This window comes from Mixophyes fleayi, chromosome 4 (genome assembly GCF_038048845.1).
Source record: "Mixophyes fleayi isolate aMixFle1 chromosome 4, aMixFle1.hap1, whole genome shotgun sequence".
Taxonomy (NCBI): Eukaryota; Metazoa; Chordata; class Amphibia; order Anura; family Limnodynastidae; genus Mixophyes; species Mixophyes fleayi.
This window is the reverse complement of record NC_134405.1, coordinates 319,854,628-319,882,576: the sequence shown is the minus strand read 5'-3', so window position 1 is coordinate 319,882,576 and position 27,949 is coordinate 319,854,628. Positions and strand designations below refer to the sequence as shown.

Sequence of the window (27,949 nt, the reverse complement as noted above, 5' to 3'; positions counted from 1 at the left end):
GCCAATTAACCTACCAGTATGTTTTCTTTTGGTATGTCGGAGGAAACCGGAGCACCCGGAGGAAACCCACGCAAATACGGGGAGAACATACAAACTCCTGACAGATAAGGCCATGGTCGGGAATTGAACTCATGACCCCAGTGCTTTAAGACAGAAGTGCTAAACACTGAGCCACCGTACTACCCACAGGTAGTAGTGTCCTTGTCAGTAAGGAAAGAGACGTCTCACCGCCTCCGTCGCTCCCTGTTCCACCACCAGGGGCTGTATTGTGCTCTGTAGCTTCCCACTGACTAGATCACCTCAAAGCAGCTTTGTGTGTCAGCCGGGCTTTCCCAGTATCTCCTTATTGGGTACAAAATCACCTAGGCAATTAGTGGGTAAAGCAAAAACCCTTTAAATAGCAATGGGTCAGCGGCCTAGAAGAAGCTATAGTGACCACTTACTGATGGTATCATCCCGGCTGCTGAGCCACGATCTTCCGCTCCTCTATCAACTCCAATGTCTCCCCGTTTTGGCAAGCCCAGAGAGAGATATGATCCACGAAGGCTTCAAAGATCCAGTAGATCCACAAACCGGTCCAACAGGAGCCATAACCCCTAGTCAGAACTGTCCCCGGCTGGGGTTCTGATAACCACGAATGACAGTAACACCTTTAGGGAACAAGTTAACGTACCCCACTGTCCATAGAGGGCCCACCCAACGACATTTAAAAATTGGGTAAATGTAACATGAAAACGTCCACTTAACTCCTCCGATTGGCCAGTGCAAACCATCCTGACCTAAAAATCCACACACTAACCAATAAAACAGAAACATTACACAAAAGATGAGTATGTGACATTATAAAAGAGCCTTTGTGCCGCAGTTTTATACCTTTGCAACCTGTAAAAGAGCCTTATTGAGCGTAAGAGGTAACTGTATATTTACCCCCACATGTAAGGGTGCTGTATAGACGAGGTGGAGAAGTTTTAAGACCTTTTTCTTAAATGTGGCAATAAGCATTAAATATAATCATAGTGGAAATATTTAAATAAACATTGGGGGGGTGCTAAAGTTGGACTCACACACCTGGACACAGATTGGTTTTTTTGACCATAAAGTACGTACGTACCTTGTAAGGCACCGGGCGGGCTTATAGGCACATATAGAAGCATGGTTACTCTTACAGAGTATAACCTTGGCTTACCTTATTTTATAGATACTATGGGGAAATTCAGTTCCTAGCAATGACCCTACAGAGTCTCGCATGATGTAAAACAATGCTGGCTTGACTTGTACATCGCTAATAGCCATTACAGAGCTACCATTAATAATAAAACCCAATAATAAGTAATCAAAAGTGATAATGCCCAGTAATATAGCTGTCATAGTAGCGCTCTGTGATATACCACCAATAACACTACTGCCCTGTAATGAGTCACATGTTGTAGCAATGCCCACAATTGACAGTACAACATCGGCCGTCAGTATAACCCCACCACTTATGTCCATGTTCCTCTTGTCTCCCAAAATTTCCTACCAGATAGCAGCATTGCACCAGTGGAGCCCACTGTTTCGTATCGCTGGACGTGATGTGTAAGAAGCACTGACAGCTTTCAATTGGTCAACGGCAGCTGCCAACTAGCCATTGCTGGTGCCAACATGTCATGCCAAGTGAGGTGAGACTAGGACAGCTCAGATAGCTCTTCCCTCTGCCCAGAAATCTTCCATTATTTGGTGGGAGGAAAAGAAAAATATTAATTATAGTTTTTCTGGTGCTGTTCTCAGGCCACACTAATGCCCTATACTGCAGGGAGAGCCCAGGAGAGGTGTATGTAGCCATCATATCACACCTTAGGCACCAGAGATCTAAATGACAGTGCCCCCCGCTCAAGTCTGTCATGGGTCAACCTGGGGAAACCCCGTCTGCACATTCCCAATAAACACGTGTGATATAATATCAAAGCCTGTTGCTGTGTTTATTATGGGAACATCATGAGATGGGAACGGAATGCTCAGAAACTGGAAGTGTGGTGGGAAAGTGTGATAGGCGAAAGGGATAGAACTTTCGAACATATACAGCGAAATGACACAAATAGGTTTAGTAACTGTATTAAATAATACAGAATATAAGGTTAGGGCCATAGTTTTGCTCACCCAGCACCTCTCTTACTATCTGACAGCGTCTGACCAATACTCAACAAATACACGACACAAAATATTACACTCCGCACATTAATTTACCACACACATTGTGCACACACGCTCCCTGCGAATGCCCCCCAGTGAGGGTAACCTGCGTAAACAATCTATAATGTACACACACTGAGGTCCAGTGTTACTGGTCATGCTTGTGTCAAAACATATTAGGTACAACTGTGTGAGTCCTCAACCAACACTAAGGTGGGGCCTTTCCGGTTCAGAAAGTCTGTAAATATTAAGATGCAATGTATGTTCCTCAAGAGGAGTATCACACATCGCTCATCCCCACTGGGAAAGGTATCTGGTTGATGAGGCAGGATCAATCATCATCATTAATTTATATAGCGCCACTAATTCCGCAGCGCTGTACAGAGAACGCACTCACATCAGTCCCTGCCCCAATAGAGTTAACAGTCTTAATTCCATAACATACACACACACACACACACAGTAGGGTCAATTTGATAGCAGCCAATTAACCTACCAGTAGGTTTTTGGAGTGTGGGAGGAAACCGAAGCGCCTGGAAGAAACTCACGCAAACACGGGGAGACCATACAAACTGCACACAGATAAGGCCATGGTTGGGAATCAAACTCATGACCCCAGTGCTGTGAGGCAGAAGTGCTAACCACTGAGCCACCGTGCATAAATCCACATGCCTGACAGCTGTTGTCCCACATCCTTGTGTCATTTCTCTTCACTCTGAATACTCTCTCTCCTAGGGCAGGTAGGCTGCTCCTGCAGGCCAGCTCCCTCTTGCCCTCTGGGTTTACACAGTCCGCACACTGATGTACTCACCATATTGCGGGGCCCAGGCAGTCATATCTTCCTCCCCTGCTGCTCCTGGAACCAAGAGGAAGTTCACTTCCCCGTCTTCTGGTCTTATACAGCTCCAGGCTCCTCCCTGCACTAGAGGAGCCTAGATGATGTGATCCATTCTTCGGGGGTGGAGCACTGTTTACAAGGAGCAGCACAAGCCTGTGTTGCATGCATTATATTTAAGTATGTTAGAATCTATGAGTAACGGTACTGCCAGCACGATTAGATTTCCTTTCATACACTAACTAATGGATTACACATTATTTTCTCCCTCAGTACACATGGGTGTCCATAGTGAATGCTGGTCAGACCAATGATTCAAGAAAACAGCGTCCAACTGAAAATGTGCCTCAACTGGACAAATGACCACAGAAATGATAGTTATGGGCCCCGCTGACCTAGCCTGGAGGATTGTCCATTGCACACCTCAACACAATCAGCAGAAGACAAAAGTTCTTTAAAATGCACCTACTAAGATACATCCAAGGCGGGTTATATTATAACAAAGCTATATCGGAAAGAATCCGGGTGATATTGGTATGGTCCAGTGCAAACGTGGGGGGGAATCAGATCTCCTAACAGACCTGCTGGAAAGACAGAGGGTTACTGGGTCAGATTAAGCTGTCACAATATTACACCAAGTCATTCCTGGTTAGAATGAATAGCTACGGGCCTCTATTCTGAGATCTATCAGCCAGCTATTTATAAAGCAACAGAGATTTACTCCACAGGCAAATCAGAGGCCGGGGACCGGCTTTAATCTCCCACTGAGACAATGTGGCAAGTTCAGAGGAATTTTATGAGTAACTCAGACAAGTGTTAGATAAATGTAACGTGTCTCGTTCCTGGGAAAAATGATCACAGGGTGACGGGAAGGGGGGATAATAAGATTGAGATCCTGCTCCATAATCAAAGAGACAACATAAAGAGTGAGCATAACTTCTTCAGAGTCAGCACTGGGAATATGACAGCACTAGTTAAAGTGTTTATATCGCTGTTTTTTTAAATATGTTGTAGGGTTATTATCCTACTAGGTTACAACCATAACTGTAGGACGTATTATTCAAAAGCTAGTTGCAAAGTTGTCACTGTGGTAAATGAACTGATACAGCCATTTTCCAACCATCTTCTATAGACATCTGCAGGTAACAAGGATGTACTGCTCACTATTATCATATCTTTATAAAGTGTCACTTTATCCTTCATTCCCTGGGGCCCAGCAAGCATAAATAAAACATGCTCTAGTGAACCTGCATGATACAGCCCAATTTATATAAATCTTATTATGTGTGATCCATTTGGAAAGTTACAATCAACCTAAAGTCAGAATTTTTTGCAAACTCATTGTCTGTTTGCCAATACCTAGGGGTATATTTACTAAGAGAAACAGACAAGTCTAATTTTTTCTTTTTTTTTTTAATAATTATTTATTTGACACAGATGTATACAAGGAACAGGACACTGAAGTTGTGAAACAAACATGGACAAAACACAAATGGTACAATAGAATGAGCATGTTGCATCCACAGGCTGGAAAGGAACGTGTGTTCCGCAAACTGCCACGGGGCCCATACTTGGTTAAAAACATGGCCCCTATACTGCAGGTAGTAGGTAATTGGGTAATCTTTCCATGGCCGCAAGGTGCCTAATCTGTTTTTTAAAGGCACAGAGAGATTGGGGGGGGGTCAAGCCGTCAGTATGTGTGCGGTCAGTAAGTTTTAGAGAATTTGTCAAGATCCTGGGGAGGGTAACATAGTAGGAATAACCAAGGTTCCTCCGCAACGGGATCCTTAAATAAAGTATTTAGGAAGTCGTGAACGATTCTAATTTTTATTAAAACACCAACTTTATTAAAGAAAAAAACACAATGGGCTTTTGCTTTAATAAAATTGCCATTTTAAAAAATGATGGCAAAGCGCCGAGAATCGGCTGGTTTTTTATAACCGCCGCTTAGTAAATATACCCCCAAGTCTTGTTTTATTACTGCGTTTAAAGTACGTCTAGATTTAGTTTTAAAGTCATTTAGAATGAGGATGAGTGGACTCGGATTCCTGGAATCCGAGCCCCCCCGAACAGCGCGGATCCGAGTCAGATCCGAGCACTGTCTGGGTATTCCCGCCGATTCCGAAACTTAAAACGAGGCTCTGAGTCATAATCCAAAAAGTCATTGCTGAGTCCAGTGGTGCATCAGTCCAGTGCTCTGTCCTTGCTGAGTCCAGTGGTGCATCAGTCCAGAAACTGAGGGAAATATTAGACTCTCCTGGAGATTTGTGGTGTCAGACAACGCCAGTAACATTGTGCAGGCATTACATATGTGCAATTTCCTTTGTGGCTCCATTATCCCAATTAAAAGGATTTTTACCTGTTGGTGTAATGATGTTATAAACACTACACTTGAAAGCTTGAGCCTTTAAATGAAAAAGTCACTCTTCATTGCACGAAGATTTGCAACAGGGACAGTTTTTTTGTTCACAAAGTCAACAAATAACACTTTGACGCTGTCTGTCTTTGACATACTTGATGGGATCTCAATGATGAATGCTCTGTACCATGGTCGTCAAAAACAAGAGGTAGTGACGCGCTCCAACTACACCCTCTATATGCTGCAGAGGATGTAGGAGCAGCCATATGTGCAGTGGAATTCAGACCAGTTGAGGGTGATATATTGTGGCCCTGGTACCAAATTGGGTACCGGGGCCACTCCACTACGCAGTCCACATAGATGCGTATCAGATATTAAACTACATTCACTGTTGCTGCTGTACCCAAAAATAGGTACTGCAATTCCAAACTACGTTCACTGTTGCTGCTGTATCAAAAAATAGGTACTGCAATTCCAAACTACGTTCACTGTTGCTGCTGTATCAAAAAATAGGTACTGCTATTTCAAAATACGTTCACTGTTGCTGCTGTATCAAAAAATCAAATATTGTACCTAAAATCAATATTGTGAGGTGTGAGGTGTTCCGAAGAGACTGGAAATTAGTGGAAATGATTGTTATTGAATGTTATTGAGGTTAATAATAGTTAAAGTTCAAGAAGTATGGTACTTGGAAAGTTTTGCTTTTTAATAAAAACAAAATACTCTTTAAATTTACTGGGCAATCTGCTACTAACACATGAATGCAATCAGAAAATTAATTTACAGGGCCAGATCACCCTGCACCCAATCAGAACATTCATTCACAGAACAAGATCAACCTGCATCCAATCAGAGCATTAGAACATGCCCATAAAAAGTTAACTGTGCATGAAACATTCCACTATATGAAACAAAGTGCACTGACTTCATACATACAACTTGTTAAAGTAACTTAGGGTTCAGTGCACTGTTACTTTAATTTTGAAATAAATCTTGCTCTTTTTTAGGACCGGCAATTGTTTCAGAAACATGGTCGTAAACCAGTCTCTGTTGACTGTTTTCCTACTTAACTAATAAAGTGAATATTAAGAGAATTCTTTCATGCTTGCTCACACACTTACACTTTGACAGGTGCTTAATTAAACTTAAAAAACCAACAATAAATTTGCTTAATTATCACCAAGATTCCCAGGATTCTCCCAAACTTTCAAGAGAGACCTTAACTTAAAAAAGGCTGTGGATTTAGAGCTTTCGCAGAGCTTGTAAAATAAACGGTTTTCCACATGTGGTACAAACTGATAAGTCAACTCTTCGGAGGGATTAGGAAGTAATAAGGGCAGTAAAGAACTGTAGTTTTATTTTACATCTTTTACCAATTACTCCTTGTGCTAAAAATGATGTGTGCATATGGCTGAGGTAAGCGTAAACCCAGCTGGGTGTTTGCTAAATCCTCCTTAAGAAAAGGCATTTACCTCTATCCCAGCTGTCACAGATACAAATGCAACACCTGGAAGCATTGTCATCCTCTCACTGCCTGTACGTGTTCTCAGTCAACAGAAGAACACAATCTATTCTATATTTCCAACTGTAGGGCAGTGGCTCTCAAACTGGCCCTAACCAAAGCTGAGAGAGGAATTAATTTCTCTTCCTTAAAGGTTCTAACATTTCATTTTAAATTCTTTAAAAAAGAAAAAAATGTTCTAATGTCATGTTCACAAAAACATTTGTTAAAGATGACAGTAGGTTGGCCTTGCGAGCTTTAAACAGTTTTATTTTTTCAAATTGACTGTGAATTTTTTGTGAACTCAATTTCCATCGATTTTTTTGTGACGCACTTTGTGCGTTTTGTGGATGTGTCCAGATCAGATTTGTTGGTACATTATGACCTCGGTTAGGCCGATTACACACTGGCGTTGCATTAAACATCAGTGGCACCACATATCTAATGTGATCGGGATTCACAGGTGGTGGTTAACAAGCGTATGCATTGGGGGGTCAAAGAAGTGGATTGAGCAAGCAACGTCCAAAATAATTAAAGGTTGATCGAACCTTATATTACAGCATGCTATCGTTCCTCTGGATCTTAAAGTTATTTCAGTTTTGATTTACATTACTCAAACAATTTTGGACATTTTTGTTGTTCCTAAGAGAGTGTCCTGTGCTAGAAGTGTGATAAGTTAAACCTAATAGTTTTTATATAAGTTCAGATTTTCAGCGACTTTCTCCAAATGCAGATGGAGTGTACAGTGTGTTCCTAAATACTATTCAAACACAAATATTATGTATTGAATTCTCTATTTGTGCCAATTGCCATTTAACTGTGCAATCTTTTAGAAAGAACGTTATTATTTTATCAATTGCGAGGTCATTGATCATATAAATGAAACTTAATACACTGGCTTGTTACCTTTTTATATATTTTATGTTTTTGTCCCACTGAGTTTCATTCAACTAATGGCACTCTACTAATACTTCTCTTTTTAGCAAGGTGGCTCAGTGGTTAGCACTTCTGCCTCACAACACTGGGGTCATGAATTCGATTCCCGACCATGGCCTTATCTGTGTGGAGTTTGTAAGTTCTCCCAGTGTTTGCATGGGTTTCCTCTGGGTGCTCTGGTTTCCTCCCACACTCCAAAAACATACTAGTAGTTAATTGGCTGCTATCAAATTGACCCTAGTCTGTGTGTGTATATGTTAGGGAATTTAGACTGTAAGCTCCAATGGGGCAGGGACTGATGTGAGCGAGTTCTCTGTACAGCGGTGCGGAATTAGCGGCGCTATATAAATAGATGATGATCCACATGAGGTTAATGGCCACATACAACCTATTGGTCCAGCCATACTGCAATGGGAAATAGTGCTTAATGCGGGTATATGATCCAAACACACAGCAATGTTAGTTACTTGAGAGTTATTTGAGTAGAGAAGGAGAATAAATGTAAGTTTGAGTGAACTTTGTAGAGTGATGGTAATTGGGTAGAATAACCTAGCGAGCTTAAGAGGGTGGTTGGGGAATTTGATAAGTTTGCCGGAAGAGGTGAGTTTTCAGGGAACTCTTGAAGGTTTGGATGCAAAGAGAAAGTCTTGTTGTAGGACTAATCTAGAACAGGTGCAGCCTGAAAACAGTCCTGTAATCTGGGAATGGGAATACATGTGGATGAGAAAAGTCCTTGGGCAGACCAGAGAGGTTGAGTTCTCCCAACAGTTGGAGTGCCACAAATCTCCTCTCTCATGTGAGATTAGCCTGAGGTTATACCTTGGCCACAGAGTCATGAACAGCAGGATGATTTGTGATATAGAAATGATCCAACAAGCAAAACCTGGGTAAGAATAGCAGAGAAGCCAGGCACAAAATCCATGGTCAAAAATTAAGATAAATAAAAATGCAAACCAACAGCTTCACTATCAATCTTGTTTGTAAGCTTCATTTTATGTTACGACCTGTAATTGGCGTGTATCACATACAAGTGCGCTGCGCTGCCATCTGGTGGAGAGTTAGAAAACAGCGGAACACAATGATCTACAAATTCAGACTTAGGAAACCTTCAGTTTTCCAGCTGTTGAAGCTTTTTTTTTTTTTGTTCTGTTGCCAGCTACATGCTGGGACTTGTAGTTCAATGACCACCAGAGAGCCACAGCTTGCAGACTTCTGAAGCGTGCAGCAAGCTTCAAAAGTTCTTCTCTGTACATAACAAGCAAACATACTAAAATATTTATATTGTTTGTGAAAGTTCTTCTATTAAGGTTCAGCATAAGGATGACGTACATCGAGCAAGGCAGAACAGCTGTCAGGAATCCATGGAGAACGGGAAAGGATGAAATAGCAGGAGGCTCTCCCAAGTAATGTTGCAATGACGCTTCCGCATTGGTTTAAATAGCGCTCATAGGGGTAGATTCAAATTGGCTCTTTGTACATCGCCTCTAGGTTCAGCTGTTCCTATTGCCAAAGTATACGGTAGGAATCTCTGCATCTCTACGGGCTGTGAGAAAAAATGAGCAGAGATTCCTGTAAAATCTCCGATCAAAGGGGTATATTTAAGAAATCACGGTAGTGCACTATCGGGCACTTACCGTGGAAATCAGGTCCCGATGTGCCCTCCGCAAATTTATTAAAGGTGCATCACAGCAGATATCATGGATATCTGCTGCTTTGCACTCCTGATCGTTTTTGCGAGAAGTCACCAATCAACAGTATGGTGACTGCTCTGGCCGCAATCTAACAAGTCCCGAAAAACATTTTGCTGAAGCTGGCGTACATTATCAAAATTGAAAAAATCCAATGCTGTCAGCTCTGCTCCGAAGAGCAGAGCTGGACAGCGCATGTGTGGAGGGATCACATGATCCCTCCCTGTCACTCACTGCTCTCTCTCTGCAACAATAGTTGCAGGGACAGAGCGGGGATCTTTGTAGGCATGTGAACTGAACATGTGCAACTGAAGAATGAGGAGGAACGAAGATGACAAGTAGGAGATCCTGAGACAGCGCACCCCGAAGAGGGAGGTAAGTGTGATTTTTTTTAGCACAGAAACAGCAGTTTTTTCGGAACTGCTGTTTCTGTGATCCGTTTTTAATAAATTTGAGAAATAGTTCAATCCTTATCCATGCGATAAGGATTGATAACTATTTCTCATTTTTGCCGATGAATGATAAATGTGCCCCAAAGTGTCTCCAGGGACGTTCTGGAAACACCTCTCGCCAGATTGAATCTTCCCCCCATAATGTATCTGACGCCCCAGTTCCATCAACCAGCAGCAAAGTGTTGTGTTGGAGGGGGAAGGAAACTGGGGGACAATTTGGCTGCTATTTAGGAAAGAAGTTCAGATTCAGTCTGGAAACACACAAATGTTTCGCAGGTGGACAGAGTTTAAACATTTGTGACCCCAATTCCTGCCGCAGAGTGCTGTGGCCATGGATTCCGACCACAGCCGTATCTGTGTGGAGTTGGTTCTCCTCCGCGCCCTTCAGTTTCCTCCCACAGTCCCAAAACACACAGGTAGGTTACTTTTGCTGCTGATAAGAATGGACCCATGAGTGTGTGTGTGTGTGTGTGTGTGTTTAGACTGTAAGCTCCAATGGAGCAGGACTTGATGTGAAAGATTAAATATTCGCTGTATATCACTGCGTAATATTGTGTTGCTATATAAACAGTAATAAAGTATATTAATTTCATGAATAATCATAATTAATTATCTTTATTCTGAATCCATTATTACCTACTTCTCCCCTTCCTAATTCTAGTGTAAATGAGGAGACAGGAGATAGATTCAGCAGCATTCTAATAGTGTAAACAGAAAGCAGGTATCAGACCACTGTGCTTTATGAAGAAGAAAATGTAGTTACAACAGTATCATCCAGTTTTTAAGTCAACAAAGGAAAATAAGTAAATTTAATTGTGTCAACAGAAATATAGGGGGGAAGAAATGATAAAAATGTTAAGTCACTAATTACAATATAACACATACAGTGTCTGATTCATTAAGGCACGCAAAAGGAACATATATATATATATTTTTTAAAATCACACTTACATCGGACATTTGCACGTCCGTATTAAACTACAAGCGGATCTAAAAATAGATCTCTTGTTGAACACAGATCTAGGTACTTGCTGCTTATACAACACACTGCTGCATACGTACAATACATATGTGTAATATAATGGAGAACAGAAAAAATAAAAGTATTCAAATATTGTCACCTGTTAATAATATAGTTATTAATCCCCTACCCCCCAGAAGTGCATTTATCAGCATGTTCTAAAATTGCATTGTTACAGTTGCACTTGAGTGCAAACACATGCTCTAGCGTACATACCCAACCATCATCACTATCACTCAGTACTTACACCAGACCTGTAGTTGGTGCAAGTGATACGACAGAACACAAGAACCATAGAAATTCCTAAAGCTTGACTGGAACGCTGCTGTGTGCACTCCAGCTTGGCATGTCCTTACTGTGCATTACCTACGTACATACTTACAATCCCCCCCTCCCTCGTTCTGCACATGAAACCCTAGGCTGCCGGAAGTGTCCTCTGCGCTCAAAGATGAATTGCGCTCACTGATGTGTAGTTCGCTTTCTGGGCACGAACAGTGCAATTTAGTGCAAAATACGGCACGTATCGGCATTTACAATACTTAATGAATCAAGCCTACAATGACACTGATGCTTTATCGCAGAATGGGAACTTTTATCTGCGTATTAGAGACTGTTATAAAGCAGTGGATCAATCTGTATTGTAGGTTATGTGGCCCTTTTGGCAAATTAAACAACAGCAATGATTCAAAACAAATGTGTCAAAATCAGAAGATTTTATTGTTGGCAGCCAGGACATGAAACATAAATAAAAGAAAAACAAATTCCTTCATATCAAAGGCGTTTAAATGTTCTATAAAGATTTTTATTTTACAGATATATTACAAAGGCTCCCAACTAGGACGTGTAAGAAAGTAAATGAAATCTAGCGGTAGCATATTGCCAGCGCTACGGACAGCGAGAGCTTCATAAATAAATCTGCCGCTCGTTCACACGGTCTCTGTTCCAATGCTCTCTTCTCTCCATTTTCTTTATTATTTAACGAGAAGCCCAAGAAGGTGTACGAGATAATCTTCACTCGTTGTATCTGGACAGCTTAAGTCTGGGTATGATATTCATGGACTGTAGTTCTTGGAATAGCAGCTTGCACGCGTAGGGAATTCTCAGGGAAGACACATGGCAGGATGACTTGCAGTAATGGCACCTATACAATACATACAATAGTTAGGCCAAGTATTCCTTAAGTTAAGAAAATAGAAAAAAAAAAAACATGTTTCTATAAATATAGAGTAAGAGTATCATCATCATCATTTATTTATATAGCGCCAGCAAATTCCGTAGCGCTTTACAATTGGGAACAAACATTAATAAGACAATACTGGGTAATACATACAGACAGAGGTAAGAGAAGCTCGCAAGCTTATAATCTATGGGACAATGGGAGTTAGAAACACAAGGGCATGTGCTACATCATATTGCACAATGGACCAGCTAGAACGCAAAGGTAAAAGTATTGAGTGGGCTGTGTGTGTTGCAATGTTGGTCAGAGGGTTGTTGTCTTCTGGTAGCTGTGTAGAGGGTGGTAATAGGGTAACCTAGGGAGATTAAGATGGTGGTAGAAGAATATTATAAGCTTATCTGAAGAGGTGGGTTTTCAGTGAACGCTTGAAGGTTTGAAGACTAGAGGAAAGTCTTACTGTGCGAGGGAGGGAATTCCACAAAGTGGGTGCAGCCTGAAAAAAGTCCTGTAACCGAGAATCGGAGGATGTGATGAGAGTGGAAGAGAGACGCAGATCTTGTGCAGAACGGAGCGTACGGATATAATTTATTCTACACAGATTATAATTTCTCTGCAGTTGCCTTTAAGTAGACAAATCATTTTAACAGCAAAGGTAAAAATTATAGAGCCTCTGCTGCCTAAACTACACCCCATGGGGGCAGCCATTTTGCGAATGGTCGTAATATCCATGAAAAAACACAGCTCATCGCATTGCTAGGAACAGGAGACATCAGTCACGACCAATGTTGTCGAGGCACTAGCTACTAGTAAACTGCATTATGGCCCAGTCAATAAAACGCTTGCTTCATGTGTAGGCAAAGGCTGTACTTGGCAGCCATTTTGTGGACTGGAACCCTAGGCCAGAGATTACAGCCTATAAATCCACTGTGTGACATCACCGAGGGACTTCATGTCTAATATTCATGAGGTTTACAGTCAATGCATAGGCTGTATCATGATTATTGGTTCAGCACACAAAATGGCTGCCTCCACTGTATGTAGGTGGCCGATGGACTTTAAGAGCTAAAATCTGGTGGGTAAACATGATTTGTAGTCCCCAATAACAGGTTAGTGGCAAATGTACCTTCAAGCCTCACATTTTCATTAAATGTAGTCCTAATTATGAGAACAATCTCTTCAATGCTTATACTACTTATGGGATGAAAACAAAGATTACAAAATAGAACAACGAAACTCTTCAATCATTTTATTTTGTGTTAACATTGTTTGCAGTAGGCACATCAATAAAGTTGTTACACCTAACAAAATAACTCAATGGATGTCATTAATCAAGGAAAATGGCCATTTTATTTTTACTAGGCATTTTGTTTTGGAAAAAAACATTTTCAAATTGTAGCTACTGCCCCGACAGCCAGTATATACTGTACGTACTAATAATAGGGTTTCCTCCTCTCTAGATGACTTTATGACTGGTTTATCCACAGCCTCTTGCAGCTTTAACTAAATGCATTGCTTTACTTTCCTCCTGTGCTTTTCAGCCATGTCTTTATGCCATCAGCAGATTTTAATCTTTTCAATGCCCTCGAGTGTGACATTAAGCTGTGCTCTGGATGTGCTCAGTGCAGAGAGCACAACATTGCTGTGTTGTAACCCCCGGGAACACAAATACCACCAGCGCTTCACTCCACCCAGAAAAGGGACGGGACCCTCATCATATACACAATGGAGGCACAAGCTCAGGGGAGGATAGTGATAGACAATACAATGGCGTTATGGAATGTGTGCTCAGGCTAAGAGTAAAGGAAATGGTAAAGTATACAGGAGCCTAGGAGGGAGCCAGAGCACTTTCCAAATTTAGCCTTTAGACGCCCGCCTCCTCCTACGCATTCACCACCTGCTGGACAGTTCCTATGTCGCATAAACACAATTAAATCAAAATTATAATGAACACTTCCAAAAACTTACCAGCCGGAGTAGCCAAGTAATCCACATTGTCCGCAAACATCTACCTCAAAGGCATCACTGGAAATCATCAATCTCTCCAGCAACAACATGCTGGCTCCATAACCAATCAAACAGTCGCGCTCCATCTCTCCAAGACGCAACCCACCGTCACGTGATCGCCCTTCCGTCGGCTGTCTGGTGGGACAGGATAGAAAAGACTGATTACAGACAGGCCATGGTCTGCAGCAACACCTCAGTAATGTGATTTGTGTCACTGCTCACGTGGGCTACTCTAGATGCCCTGCGGCTATTAAACGATCGGTAACGTGGCACAAGCTTTAGTTTGCTTTTCTTATTGTTTTAAGATGTGTTTCTATTGAATAGAAAGGGTTTCGCTAAAGCTAGGTACACACTACAGAATTTTCGATCAACTTTTATTGCCGAGCGATTTTACATGCGATCGATGTTCCGATCGCTCGGCCCATGGACTGCATACACACTAGCCTTGTTTAGGAGGAGAAAGGGAAGCGCGGACGTCCCTTTAGCGACTTTTTACAGCCATGTTGTCGTGAGCAATGACAAATTTCGTACTCACTGTTGTGGATCGGTGGGAAGTTTATACACACTACACAGCGGAAACGAGATTGGAACGAAAATATTAAACGGTACGACCAACCAAATGAGGCGACAATCGTCCATTTGGGCAGACTTTGGACCATCGTATCACTGCACACACTGACCCGACTTTTGAACGAGCGGTCGTATGTCGGCTGTTTGAGCCGATTATTGGATGAAAACAGTGTAGTGTGTACCCAGCTTTAGATGGTATCACACCAGTAGATTATGAAAAGTTGCATTCAGTGTTTATTGCCAGCAGGAAAAAAGCTGAAGCAAAAACATTTTCTATAAAATTTCTAAATGTGGTTTTTGCAGCACAAAAAACAACAACAAAAAAACTAGCATCATTATTCACAACTGGTGGTGAGTGAACCTCACAGGATTTGGTTCATGGGCTCATTCGAATTATTGTTGATAACTGTGTAATTGAGAATCGCTGTACTGACCGCCTGCTAAATGACATATGATGTAAATTAGTGCAAATAGTTCTACATAACTCCAAGTTGAACGTTCCTTATAAAGAGGGTGAAGGTTTCTTAGCAGGATGGCCCAGAGGTCACGCTGGGGCTGAGCAGAATAACAAGCTATAGCATAGCCCTGGTAATGGCTTTGGAAGACATCCACTACCAAAACCACAACAGCCTTTTCGAAATATGTCTGGACCAAATGCTGTAGGGTGTGCACAATGCAGATATTAGGGCACAACGTGGAGTACAATCACATGCCCGAGGGTTTATACTCAGTATATCCTCATGTCTATACTAGAAACTGAAGCTATGCACCGATTGTGTACAGCAATAATATCTCAGCCACATACAACATTGAGGTAGTTACATTATAAGGTTCCGGTACAGTCTGAAGTGGACAACGAATGCGCCAACTTCATCAGGAATAGTTTGGTTCGAACCAAAGTGGAAAACGAAATGACAGTCTTGAACTACAAAACTCCGCTAACAATGGATTTGATTGGACAGGATGGAAAATCCTGTTAGCCAATGGGGTAGTTAAAATGTGTTAATTCTATCCAATTTGTATTATTTTAAAGAACTGAAATCTAGAAGATTTCCCATATATACTTGTAAGGGGCAGACACATATTTACTGGCACACTAACTATGAATAGATTTAGCCCCCCCCCCTTTATCCACTGCTCTCTCTCCGCATCTTAGCCGAGGACAGGTGAGATTACCTAGTGAGGACAGCCCTGGGCCCTCGAGCTCGAGCGTGCATCTTATCCAGCACCATGTGCTTCAGCTTCTGATAGTACACAGGTCCAAAGTAAATGTAGGCCTCCAGAGGTTCACTAGAAGACAATACATGAACATTACACACGTTTCCAAACACAAAAGAGGGTGCAGTGTATTCACATCTATTAGATTACGAAGATTCTGAGAAAAGCCGCTCTTACTCCACTGCTAAGTTGTGACAAATTGTGGGGTGTAGGGTAGTTTATAAGTAGAAAAATATTCACAACATTGGACATTTTCTGGTTGTTATGCGTATATCATCCTTCAATCATCCAATCCTCACCAAGTCCTAAAATCTGGTAACTCTAGTCATGTGATTATTACTTTTACATTATTTATTTAACAAAAGAATAAGTCAAAATTTAGTCATGCCTGAGCATTAAGTACACACATATCTATTTCTATCATCCAGAACATTTGGACATATAATACCTAATATACAGTACATTGCATCTACTATATCCCCCTAGTTACACCCCACATTGCCCCTGGTAATCTCATCCTAGGTAAATAGTTCCGCAGCTCTGCCCACAGCAACGATAGAAGGTGGTGATTTACAGAATTGCGCAGTGCAAAATCCGGTTTGGTTGCACCATGCAACTTGATTCAAGCATATACTTCTACTAAAGCAGGTTTGCAGAGTCCAAGGTCCTACAAGTAACAGCGTTGTGGTGCCAGAGGGAAAATAACCATTCTCCAGTCGCAGGTTTCTTACCCAGTGATCCCGGATGTCACATAATCTTTCCCTAAGTAGTTGTAGCCGTATCGAATGAGGTCTTCACAGACGTCCTTTACTTTGCTGCCGCCAAAGGCTGTTCCGTAGTGAAATCTGCCATCCAGGACCCCAGCCTTTCCAGCCAAGAGTTCTATCAACTTCCCAACCTGTGTAGAGAGAGAAGTAGAGGAACTGCTAGAAATAATTTATGTCAGGAAGACGCATTTGATTGTTATACTTACAACAAGGAGATTGGTCATTATCATTATTAGACATGTTGGTAAATGTGGTCTGAACTACTGACTGGAACCACTATATATATCTTACCTGGTTTTAATAAGCCACACAGTCCACACAACTAACGTGTCAGTAATTAAAGGCCTGAGTTCCATCCTGCTTGGAGGATGTCTACCACTGGCCATGTGTGTGGTCATCTCCTAACCAAGTAACAGGGCCCAGTGATGTCTGAAGTGTTCTAACCACTATGTCCAAGTAGTGAATGCTCAGATGCTTAACAATGGTTACCCGTTGGTCTAGCCCCCCCTACTTCACAGTTACCCATACATGGGCACGTAGAAAGAGGTTGAGCTAACATACTCTGTGCTGCTGCTACAATTCTAACAAAGTTCTGAAGAATGAATGCAAATAGGTGTAAACACCTCTAAAGAGCGCCCGCTCTCTTCACCCTCGCAGCCCAGTCTCTATACAGGTTAACTTAAACCAAATCATCCTAATCTCGGCTACTAGACGGCATATCAAATCCGTCACCTGTTTCCCGTCCTGAGTCACTGGACGTTCCTCTCGCACATTTCTATAGATACAATACCCTGGATAGTTATACAGAAAGTTCTAGTACCCAGGTGAACCAGGGGATCTAAAACCAATACTCCCAAAACATTACCTTCACATTATAATCCCAATAAAAGATAAATTTGTTAAATGTTGCTTTAATGCAATTATTTTCCATTCTAAATACTCCACTACATTAAATAATAACTTGCATACAATATACAGAATTAGAGGAAATGTACTGAGTATAGGGTCAATTTTTAAAGAGAGACCGTTTCAATGACAAATCTTTAAAACCTACAATGGTCCGCAGACATTAGGGACAGTGGGCAACTATGTCAGTACGAAGTTCTAACGTTGATATGAGATGACCCAGTAACAAGTACTTATGTCAGTCATGCAATGCACTAAGAGACACTCTTGACAGTTATCTCATAATAATTGCTATCAGTTAGGAGACCACCGCAATCTTTTACACCGTGACAAATGAAATTGCTCTGGATTAGTACTAAACTTTCTAACAGGGAATTTAAATCACTCCGTGATCTCAAGGTCTCTAAAGCCAGCGTTAAAAACCAGCTGGAGGTTTATTAGTTTCACTTTCATATAAAACACCATTAATAGGATTCCCCCCTTTTAAAATATAGGAAAAACCTCAAACGAGCTTCAAATGCTCATAACTCAGGCTCTGTTCTTCAAACTCCAATAGAACTGGTCAGAAGGGGCCCTAAGCTTGGAATATACACAGAACTAGTCAACCGTTAAAAGGCGTCATCTAGATACATCTTTGATTGTGCCGAGTTCAAAACTGATCCAGCGCCTCCTAAAATCAATAAGGACTCAAGCATAAGAGCCTCATTTAAACACGTTAGTCCTACCGTAAAACCATGAGTACACAGACAAAGGAAAGTGCCATTCTGGCCTATACGGCACTTTGCTACGTCTACCTACACACGCTTTAACGGGACAAAGGACTAACGTGTCCACATGAGACCTTCACTGACAACAAATCAGCTGGAAAGAGTAACTGCTTTGTGGAATTATCAGTTATCAGGACATTTACCATTTGTATAAATAGTTTCTAAAAGGGAGGGCATTATTTAGGAGATTCTTCCAATAGTGAACAATTATGGAGAAAGTGCAGAACAATAGATTTTCTCAGTAATAATAGGACTTCTAAAGAAAAATGTGCTACTGGCATGTCCAAATTTCATCATCTAGAACATCAAAAGGGCATGTTTAGTGGTCTACTGAGATTGGCAAAAGTAGAGAGAATCACCTACACCTAGTGTGGGAGAATCACCTACTATCTTTGGGATCAGACCATCCCATTTGCCAACTGCAGGACTATGGTCAACAAAGACTCGACAAACTAGAAAACAACACAGTTGAGTGGATCGTATATACCTTGACCTGACAATCTAGCAGGCGGATTCTTAAACCATTAACTTTAAAATGATCTTATACTTTTAATTGAAACTAGACATAGGCATCTCTGACCCATGACACTGTGTATATCAGTATATATTCTGGATATTTATTAAATAATTGGTTTATAAATAATCCATTCACCTCGAAAGAACTATCAATGAATAGAATTTGGCAGAACCATCACTAGTCCATGTCTATCAACAGTCTACGGCTGAGAACGCCATTTAATAAAAGACAAAATTAAAACAAAACACATCAACCTGGTAAATACAAGTAAAAAGTAACCAACCGTCATACGAGATGGAAAGCCGTGAGGATTCATGATAATATCAGGGCAGATGCCAGTATCACAGAAGGGCATATCTTCTTGTGGGACGATTAGACCACACACACCTGCAAAGGGAAGAATACAAGTTGTGGTTAAAACTATCTGAATACTTTCTTTGCTCTCATTCATTTAAACCATTGAAAAAAGTATCCATTACTTAGTCTCATACATATACATTTATAACTGCTTCTTCAGGATATCTTCAAATATTAGGTTTTTCTTTGACAAAGTGCAACTCACAACACTCAATGTGTAATGAATTTACATCTCTCAGCATCTCTTACCAGTCCGCTCAACAAAACTCAGTACCTATAAAATACATGAAAGGAGGAGCTGTCAACTCATTCTTAGAATAACATTTTTCATGCCATTAAATAGGTCTCCTATAATGTACTAAACATAGACATCATTCTAAATGTTATCACCTTGGCATCAGTCTTTCGCCCATCTAACAACCTTGGTTAAATGAAGACTATATGGTAGGACAGCTCCATAGCCTGGACCGTATCAACTATTCAAAGGCATTCTTAAAAATTGCAGTTCAGCTAAAGCAGAGGTCCGTGTTGTTGGAAGAATTTATTGGAATGATTGTAACACGAGCTCAGAAGTTAACGTTCCATCTGCTATAGGCTACAAGGTGGACAACCAGGCAGAGGCTGAAGGCAGACTTGCCCTTAATAACAGTTCCATACAAACTTGAGAAATGAGAAATTGGTGAGGATGATGCAGGAGTAAATATTTGCCTTTTATCAGTCTAGAACCTCTGGAACCAGCGCCTTTGTTTTGATTCACGGTTCTGAATACTGTATGTTGGTGTTTTTCATAAGACAACACAGTGCAAAGTATGTTCTCCGATCATAACAATATGCATAGAACAGAACCAGCTACTAGAACAAGACAAGTATATGATATATGTCTGGGTGCCCTAAATTCCTTTGTCAATTGCGTGTCTTGTATTGCTTAGATCAGTGGATCCCAAGCTTTTTCAGTTCAGGGCACCCTTAGAGTTTCCATAAGTTTTTCAAGGCACCCCTAAGCCAAAATAATTACCAAGTAGTCCCCCGCCATGCTTACCACTAGCCCTGGCCAAGGCACCCCTGTGAGATCTCCAAGGCACCCCAGGGAGCCACGGCGCACAGTTTGGGAACCACTGGCTTAGATATTCCTGCAGCTTACTATTTCCCAACCATTTTATTTTATATATTTTTGCATTTGGAAATTCAAAAACTTGAACATAAAGTGACTGACGCAGAATTAAATGCAACTTGAGCATAATTTCTGACCTAAAAATGCACACTCATAAATAGTGTATTTAATCCCCTACGTGGAGACGCATGCATCTCAATGTGCTCCCAGCTCTACATCTGTACTGTATGCACCAAGCGCATTTTACACACATACATACACCACACGAGGTCGTAAGCATAAGACTCAGAAAACATTTCTTTTCATACCGGAACACACATTCGCTATTAAGCTTCATATAATACAGCAGATATAACCTCTTGGTATATGCATGAAAGTCGTAAAGATTTGTTTTTGTAAATACACAAAATCCTACAATAGACGCACAAGCAAAGAAGAGAGCACCTATCAGCTTCAGAGGCGACATTGCAATCATCCAATCAGAAGTGAGTTAGCTAGTGCTGGGCATCATCATCATGTGTATTAGCGCCAGCCCATAAGTAAGTACAAATAATACGGCTGTAAAAGTTGTATCTGGTTGAGGTCTGCATCGCAATTCCAGGAGACTGCCCTTACTCTACACGGCCTACGTTATAACTCCCCTTCCCTCCCCCATCACTCCTCTTCAGGTGCACGCAGGGGCAAGTGTGGATGCGTATAACTCTGCATAGGCGGAGGTACTGGCAGGATTTCTTGTGAACAAATTCATGCAATTTATGCTACGCAAACGGGCGTCCACTCACAGAGATTAAAAAAAAGTAGTAATTAGCATGTTACTTTATAGTAAAATTATATTTGCATATATGTCTGATCACATAATGGTGTCAATTACCATGAGAAAAGAAGTTATATACTCCATGGTTTGTCATTGTCTGAAAAGCAGAATTTTAAGAGACATGAATGCCAAGATTTACAATAGTTTGTTACATTTATTTGAGAATACAATCAACATTATATGCTCTACCTTGACCTGAAAGTGAGGGAGTACTTAGATGCCAAGACGAGCAGTAATGCAGTTTTATAGCAAGGTCACGGCCATTTAGTGACACAACTTTGTCATGAACAAGAAAGCAGACTTCAAACATTTTGTAGTCTGTCAAGTACATGATTGTACTAAGTTGAAACCACAAGTCAGGACATTTAACTATTTTCAGATAAAAAAATAAAATAAAAAATAAATTTATATATATATATATATATATATATATATATATATATATTTATTTTTACACCATAAAGCAAAACATCATCATACATAAACACACAACACCCCTTCCACGCCTTTAAGGTAAAAGGTATCAAAACTGCAGCAAAAGTTCCATCCCCCTATGACTCTGGCTCAGAAATAAAAGAAATACACTATTCATATCCTTACAATTGATAAGCATACTTGCCAACTTTTCCTCATTGGCTTCAGGGAGATCCCAGGGGAGGTGGGCGTGCGGAGGCGGGGCTTGACGAATCGCATCATTTTGGCCAGGCCCCCTATATAATTTCGGCCAATTACAGCAAGAAGCGGAGCCAAGATGACAATATTTGCATCATTAAGCCCCACCCTCGCAACTTATCTACTGCGGGGGCAAGAACCGGGATGTTGCCGTGCTCTCCTGGGAGCCCTCCCAGAAATGCGGGAGTCTCCCAGAAGGCAACTATGCGTTAAAGAAAAGCAACTAATGCATCTCTAGAGACTGAAGTGTCTTTTACATTTCTGTCTCCATTACTGAAGTCATGTTGTCTTACCTGTCAGCCTTTGAGTAAATCTCGGTATCCATGAAAATGGCCACCTCCATAGGCATCAATACATGGACATAGGACACAATTTCTGAACTGTGTCATCATGCCACAGATAGCGAAGCCAACCACGTCTTGTACTGGCTCAGCATCAGGGAGAATGACAGACTTCAGGGAGTGAGGGAGATCACCCCTATTTCAGGGAGTCTCCCTGACATTCAGGGAGAGTTGGCAAGTATGAAATATTAGTGTACCTGTAAAAATGGCGATACACCTCCCAGAGGACCCAGCTATGTCTTTCTGTGCATTATTGGGGGGTGGTGACTGCACAGGCTCAGAAGAGAGGAGGCCTCAGGAGGGTGGACCTGCATCTCCGCGACCTCCCCCGAATTTTACTGGACCTGCATCTCCGCGACCTCCCCCGAATTTTACTATAGGGCCCACCATATACAAACACACATACATGTGGCAGCACAGTGGCCTAGTGGTTAGCACTTCTGCCTCACAGCACTGGGGTCATGAGTTCGATTCCCAACCATGGCCTAATCTGTGTGGAGTTTGTATGTTCTCCCTGTGTTTGCGTGGGTTTCCTCCGGGTGCTCCGGTTTCCTCCTACATTCCAAAAAACATACTTGTAGGTTAATTGGCTGCTATCTAAATTGACCCTAGTCTCTCCCTCGCTGTCTGTCTGTCTGTCTGTCTTTGTGTGAGTGTGTGTCTATATAAGGGAATTTAGACTGTAAGCTCCAATGGGGCAGGGACTGATGTGAATGAGTTCTCTGTACAGCGCTGCGGAATTAGTGGCGCTATATAAATAAATGGTGATGATGATGATGATGATACATACCCCCTTCCCCATGGCTACAGATACGTTGTAATACAAACAGTGATTTTTAAAAGTGGATACTGTCATTCTATTTGATTTGTTAGGCCAATTTAAATAGAATATATTTATTCCAATGGAACTTTGTTTTCAGAGGCCAATTTACCACTATTTGCTTGGTTATTTATGATGTTCTATTTATTACGCATAGAGGAGCAAAACATATATAGTAAAATTAAACCGATAAATAATGTTGTAGACTGTCCTATGGAACCAGTTAATTAAAAGCTTTAAATAACAGATAAAATGCACCGTTTAAGGCATGAAGCGCTGTCTACACTTTAACATACGCCCGTCTTCTAATCTAACATTTTCTATCGTCGTCCATTAGAGAGGAAAGAGAAAATCAGACTCTGAATACTACGCACTTTTCTACAGTAGAATACTGAAGTCTTTGCACAGCCTTGTTTAAAACCAACACTGCAAACCAGAACTTAAGCTCAAGGTAACATTGAATGCGCCAACTCCTGAGAACCCCTTTTATGTGCCAAGGCGGTTCCCATAGCAGACAGTCGCTGTGTTGTTTGTTTTGTGTGAAAGTGAGTGATAAAAGAACCATGAAATCGACACAGAAAAGCAAAACAGCAGAAAGAAGTGGGGACTCTCCATCATAGCGGCTCCTACCCTCTGCTGACTTGTGTAACAATGGGATCTACACACCCATCCGCAGATCTAACACAGCTGTGCATTTCATTAGATCAAGAGGCCGAGTGACACAAGTAAATAATTAACTTATTCTGCTCCGCTGACTGTGCCTGTAAGACCAGTCATAGCTGACAGATTTTAATACAAGATTACACAAAGGGGGTATAATGAGCTTAGAATAAGTTATAGTTTGAAAGTAATGAATACTTAGAAGGGTAATATAAAAATTAAGAGCTTTTAAATACCCGACCTTAAAACATCTAAAAAGCAAAAAAATATTTACGAGCAAGTGAGACGCTCACAAAATGTAAACTCAAAATTAATAAATAATGATAAACTTGCTGATTGTACAATAAATAACAGTAGCTAAAATGGGATTAAAAAAAAACAACAAAACAAAAAAAATTATAAAATATTTGAAATAAAATTTGTTACTCTTATTTTTTTTTTCTTTTTAGAAAAATGTAGAAAAACACACACAAATGTAATTAATGTGATTGATTTTTTATTTTTATTTTCAATCAGCACTTATCTATACATGGCCTCTGAATTCAGATTTAATATTGCAGGTGACGCTACACTTTTGTAAACTGGTTACATTAAACAAAAAAAATAAAAAAAAATAAAAGAAATTCAAACTTTATATGATTTTATAGTAAAAATAAAATGTTAGATGGGAAACTATACTATTCATAACCTAATTTTTTAACATTTTATCACCTGAAAAGAAAGATGGGAATTAAAAATGCATTAATAGTCACTTTCACATACAGTTTAGAGGTTATCGACAGATTATGTCCCTCTTATAATGAAAGTATTGATCTATATAGAAAAATGTAATTATTTTAATAACTGACATACAAACGTGGGTGTATAAATAGTAAAAATCCACCTATATCAACCAGATTTTTTTAAGAAATGGCAAAACCAAAAAAAGTCTAATTGGTTAAGCAGTACTAAAGTTACACTTTATTAGTCATGATATGATGTCAATAGTGTCTGTATCGCTGTATAACACAAGTCGTACATAAAAGGGGAGCAATTAAAAAACTACTGATAAAAAAAAGAGAAGCCTTCAATAAAAATAATGTAGAAATTTCTAAACCAATGTAGAAAAAATATATAATAAAGAGAGACATTAAGCAAGAGAGAGTTAGAGATTTTATTAGCTTTCTACTTAAAACATGGGTTTAGGGCAAGGAGAGACAATGCAGTTAGTACACAGCTTTCCCAGAAGCCTCTAAAAAGGCTGAGGCTAATACATTTGCATAGTGGTAAGCGCACAAAGCCCTGATTAATTGAAAACCTCACAATGCTCCTACCCTATTATAAAGCAACCACAGGAACTTTGCAAAACACACACCGAAAATAAAAAAGGAAAAAAAAAAAGAACCTTTGGCATAACAATGTGTGCTTAGTTTAGAAGTGTCAGAAAACACAACTGTAATTTTATTCTGTGCCATAAACCCAGGAAAGTGAGAGAGAGAGAGTGTGAAGAATGTGCTGGGAGGTCGGCAGGTCAACTCCGTGGGCTCAGGCCGAGCTAAATATTTGCTTACCTTGAAATGAGCATTTAATATGGAATTCATAGATCGAACACCAACTAAAACTCTAGACAATTAAAAGGAAGCCTCACAGCTCCTACTTCTTGTTGGGACCTGCCAATTATTCTGTCATTTGTAATGGGTATGTATTTACAGAAGGAACATCTTCTTTATAATGAGGACCTAGCCAACGTAGTTTGCTTTTCCAAGCTATTGAGGAAAAGGGACACTTGCCCTGAAGGGGTTTTCAGGGAGAGAGACACAAGCCCCTTGTCTCAGATGTAATTAATTCACAGTCCATTTTTGTTTAAGGTTTTTCATTTGTATTTTATTTAATTTTTCTTTCTTTGCAGAAACCTGCAGCACCCAAAATGTTATCCTAGGAAGCATGGTGGGGCTTGTAGTTCCACAGCATCGGAGATGTTATAGGTTAGCGATTTAGAATAATATAGCACTAAATTTATTTTTATATTTTCAATTGGAATGTTGGTATTGATATAGATTTAATATTTCTTTTAAATGTGATTGTATTTTTTTTGTGAAACAACCTAACTATACCTGGCTCGTAATTAGATTTTATTATGACAAACAAGGAATAGAGTCGAGTTGGAACACAATAAAGCACAAATTAGCTTAAAGCAAGCAGGGCTTACAAGAAATGTATTATTCCAAGGAGGAAGAAGGGGGGAGACTGCATTTAAATCAACACGGGCATGGCTGGTAAGCTTTCTAAAAAGACCAACACAGATTCTGAATGCCTGATGAGGAATCTGTTTCCTAAACACCAAGATTTCCAGTCTCAATATTTCCTCTGAGTGGTAGAACTCGGGAGGAAAATAGAATTGGGCTGTTTCTTTGATGTAAGGAAATCAATATAGGACTGGTCTTTAAGAGCATGTCTCAGTCTGTCATGTGAAAACGGATTAGCACCTCCAACAAAGATCCTGCAGATCAGAGGACTAAGCAGCAATGCCAAGCTGTATTAGAGGGTGGAGAGAGGTAGGTGGGAGCACATCATGGCTGGAAATAGTTCTTAAATAAGTAATTGTTAACATTCAATATTTTTTAGATATAGATAGGTCCATTCCCTTATTTTTACATTACATCCTCCCCAAAACAGTTACACAAAGTGTTCTGTACTCTACTTCTGAACTGTAGTTCATTTTTTTTTGTAGTAATATTTTACTCCCAAATGTTCAATAAATTTCAGTGATTTATGTTTTAGTAATGTCAAAGTCACAAAGTAGTATATGTAAAACATATAGGAAAGGGCATTATTACATAAATTAGGATAACACATTTATTCTCCTGTTAACATTCTATTTTACTGTACAGATTATTTTCAAGGTAAGGCCTGCAGGAACAAGTGGCTTTATATATAATAGGGTGGTATGCTATACTGCCACTTCTGCCGTTTTGAATCCATTTTGGAATCCAAATCAAGCATATTGTAAAAATCCTAAATAAGAAACAAAAAGTCCATAACTGCTGCTTGTTTGTAATAATCACCAGGGGCTAGATTTACTAAACTGCGGGTTTGAAAAAGTGGAGATGTTGCCTATAGCAACCAATCAGATTCTAGCGGTCATTTATTTAGTGCACTCTACAAAATGACAGCTAGAATCTGATTGTTGCTATAGGCAACATCTCCACTTTTTCAAACACGCAGTTTAGCATATATACCTCCAAGTCTTTCACTACTCTTAAGCCGAGTACACACTACAGGGTTTTCAGCCGATCATCAGGCCAATCACACGATAAACAACCATTCGGTTCGATATAACATTAGTGGCAGCACAGTGGCCTAGTGGTTAGCACTTCTGCCTCTCAGCGCTGGGGTCATGAGTTCGATTCCCTACCATGGCCTTATCTGTGTGGAGTTTGTCTGTTCTCCCTGTGTTTGCGTGGGTTTCCTCCGGGTGCTCCGGTTTCCTCCCACACTCCAAAAAACATATTGGTAGGTTAATTGGCTGCTATCTAAATTGACCCTAGTGTGTGTGTGTGTCCGGTTTCCTCCCACACTCCAAAAAACATACTGGTAGGTTAATTGGCTGCTATCTAAATTGACCCGTGTGTGTGTGTGTGTGTGTGTGTGTGTGTGTGTGTGTGTGTGTGTGTGTGTGTGTGTGTGTGTGTGTGTGTGTGTGTATTAGGGAATTTAGACTGTAAGCTCCAAATGGGGCAGGGACTGATGTGAATGAGTTCTCTGTACAGCGCTGCGGAATCGGTGGCGCTATATATAAATAAATGATGATGATGATGGGTACGCTGCAACAATAAACAATTATCGCTCCAAAGCTCATCGTATCGTTTGATTTGATTTTTAAACCAGACTAAAAATCTCGTTCAACGATGTCGGTACAATTCTGCAGTGTGTATGCACTCAGGACCGGCAGCGTCCATAGATCTCTATGGAGTTTACAGAGTCACAATCTTTTCAGGTGATGGTTATGTTAGATTAAGTGCACAGCTCTGAAAGTAAATCGTGTAAAGTGTATATAGTGTGTACACATGAATCGGCATGCTGATCAGGACGTTTTTCTTTTTCAGTCATTGGTAAAATAGTTAACTATAACGCATCAGGAGAAATTTTCTATAGTGTGTAACCCAGCCTTACAGTTACATGTCATTTTTTTTCCCACACACCTTTGGCATGAATCCACCTTTCCAAATCAGTAAAATTCTACACAGTTTTTCATAAAAACATCTGCAATTGAAAACAATAAAGCAAAATATTTTTTTTTGCTAGTTT

At 40.4% G+C, this 27,949-nt stretch overlaps 1 protein-coding gene across 2 annotated transcripts in view; it reads right to left on the bottom strand.

Annotated features, from left to right (window-relative positions):
- Nucleotides 1–11,657: 11,657 nt before the first annotated feature.
- POLR3B (RNA polymerase III subunit B) overlaps nt 11,658–27,949 on the bottom strand; it is a 94,590-nt gene continuing 78,298 nt past the window's right edge. For both annotated transcript variants that reach the window (XM_075210182.1, XM_075210181.1), the window contains exons 24-28: nt 19,171–19,274; nt 16,662–16,828; nt 15,889–16,002; nt 14,104–14,277; nt 11,658–12,102 (exon numbers count right to left, since the gene is read on the bottom strand). In XM_075210182.1, coding sequence (XP_075066283.1) covers nt 11,973–12,102; nt 14,104–14,277; nt 15,889–16,002; nt 16,662–16,828; nt 19,171–19,274 — 689 coding nt within the window. In that variant the 3' untranslated portion in view covers nt 11,658–11,972. The remainder of the gene's footprint in view (nt 12,103–14,103; nt 14,278–15,888; nt 16,003–16,661; nt 16,829–19,170; nt 19,275–27,949) is intronic.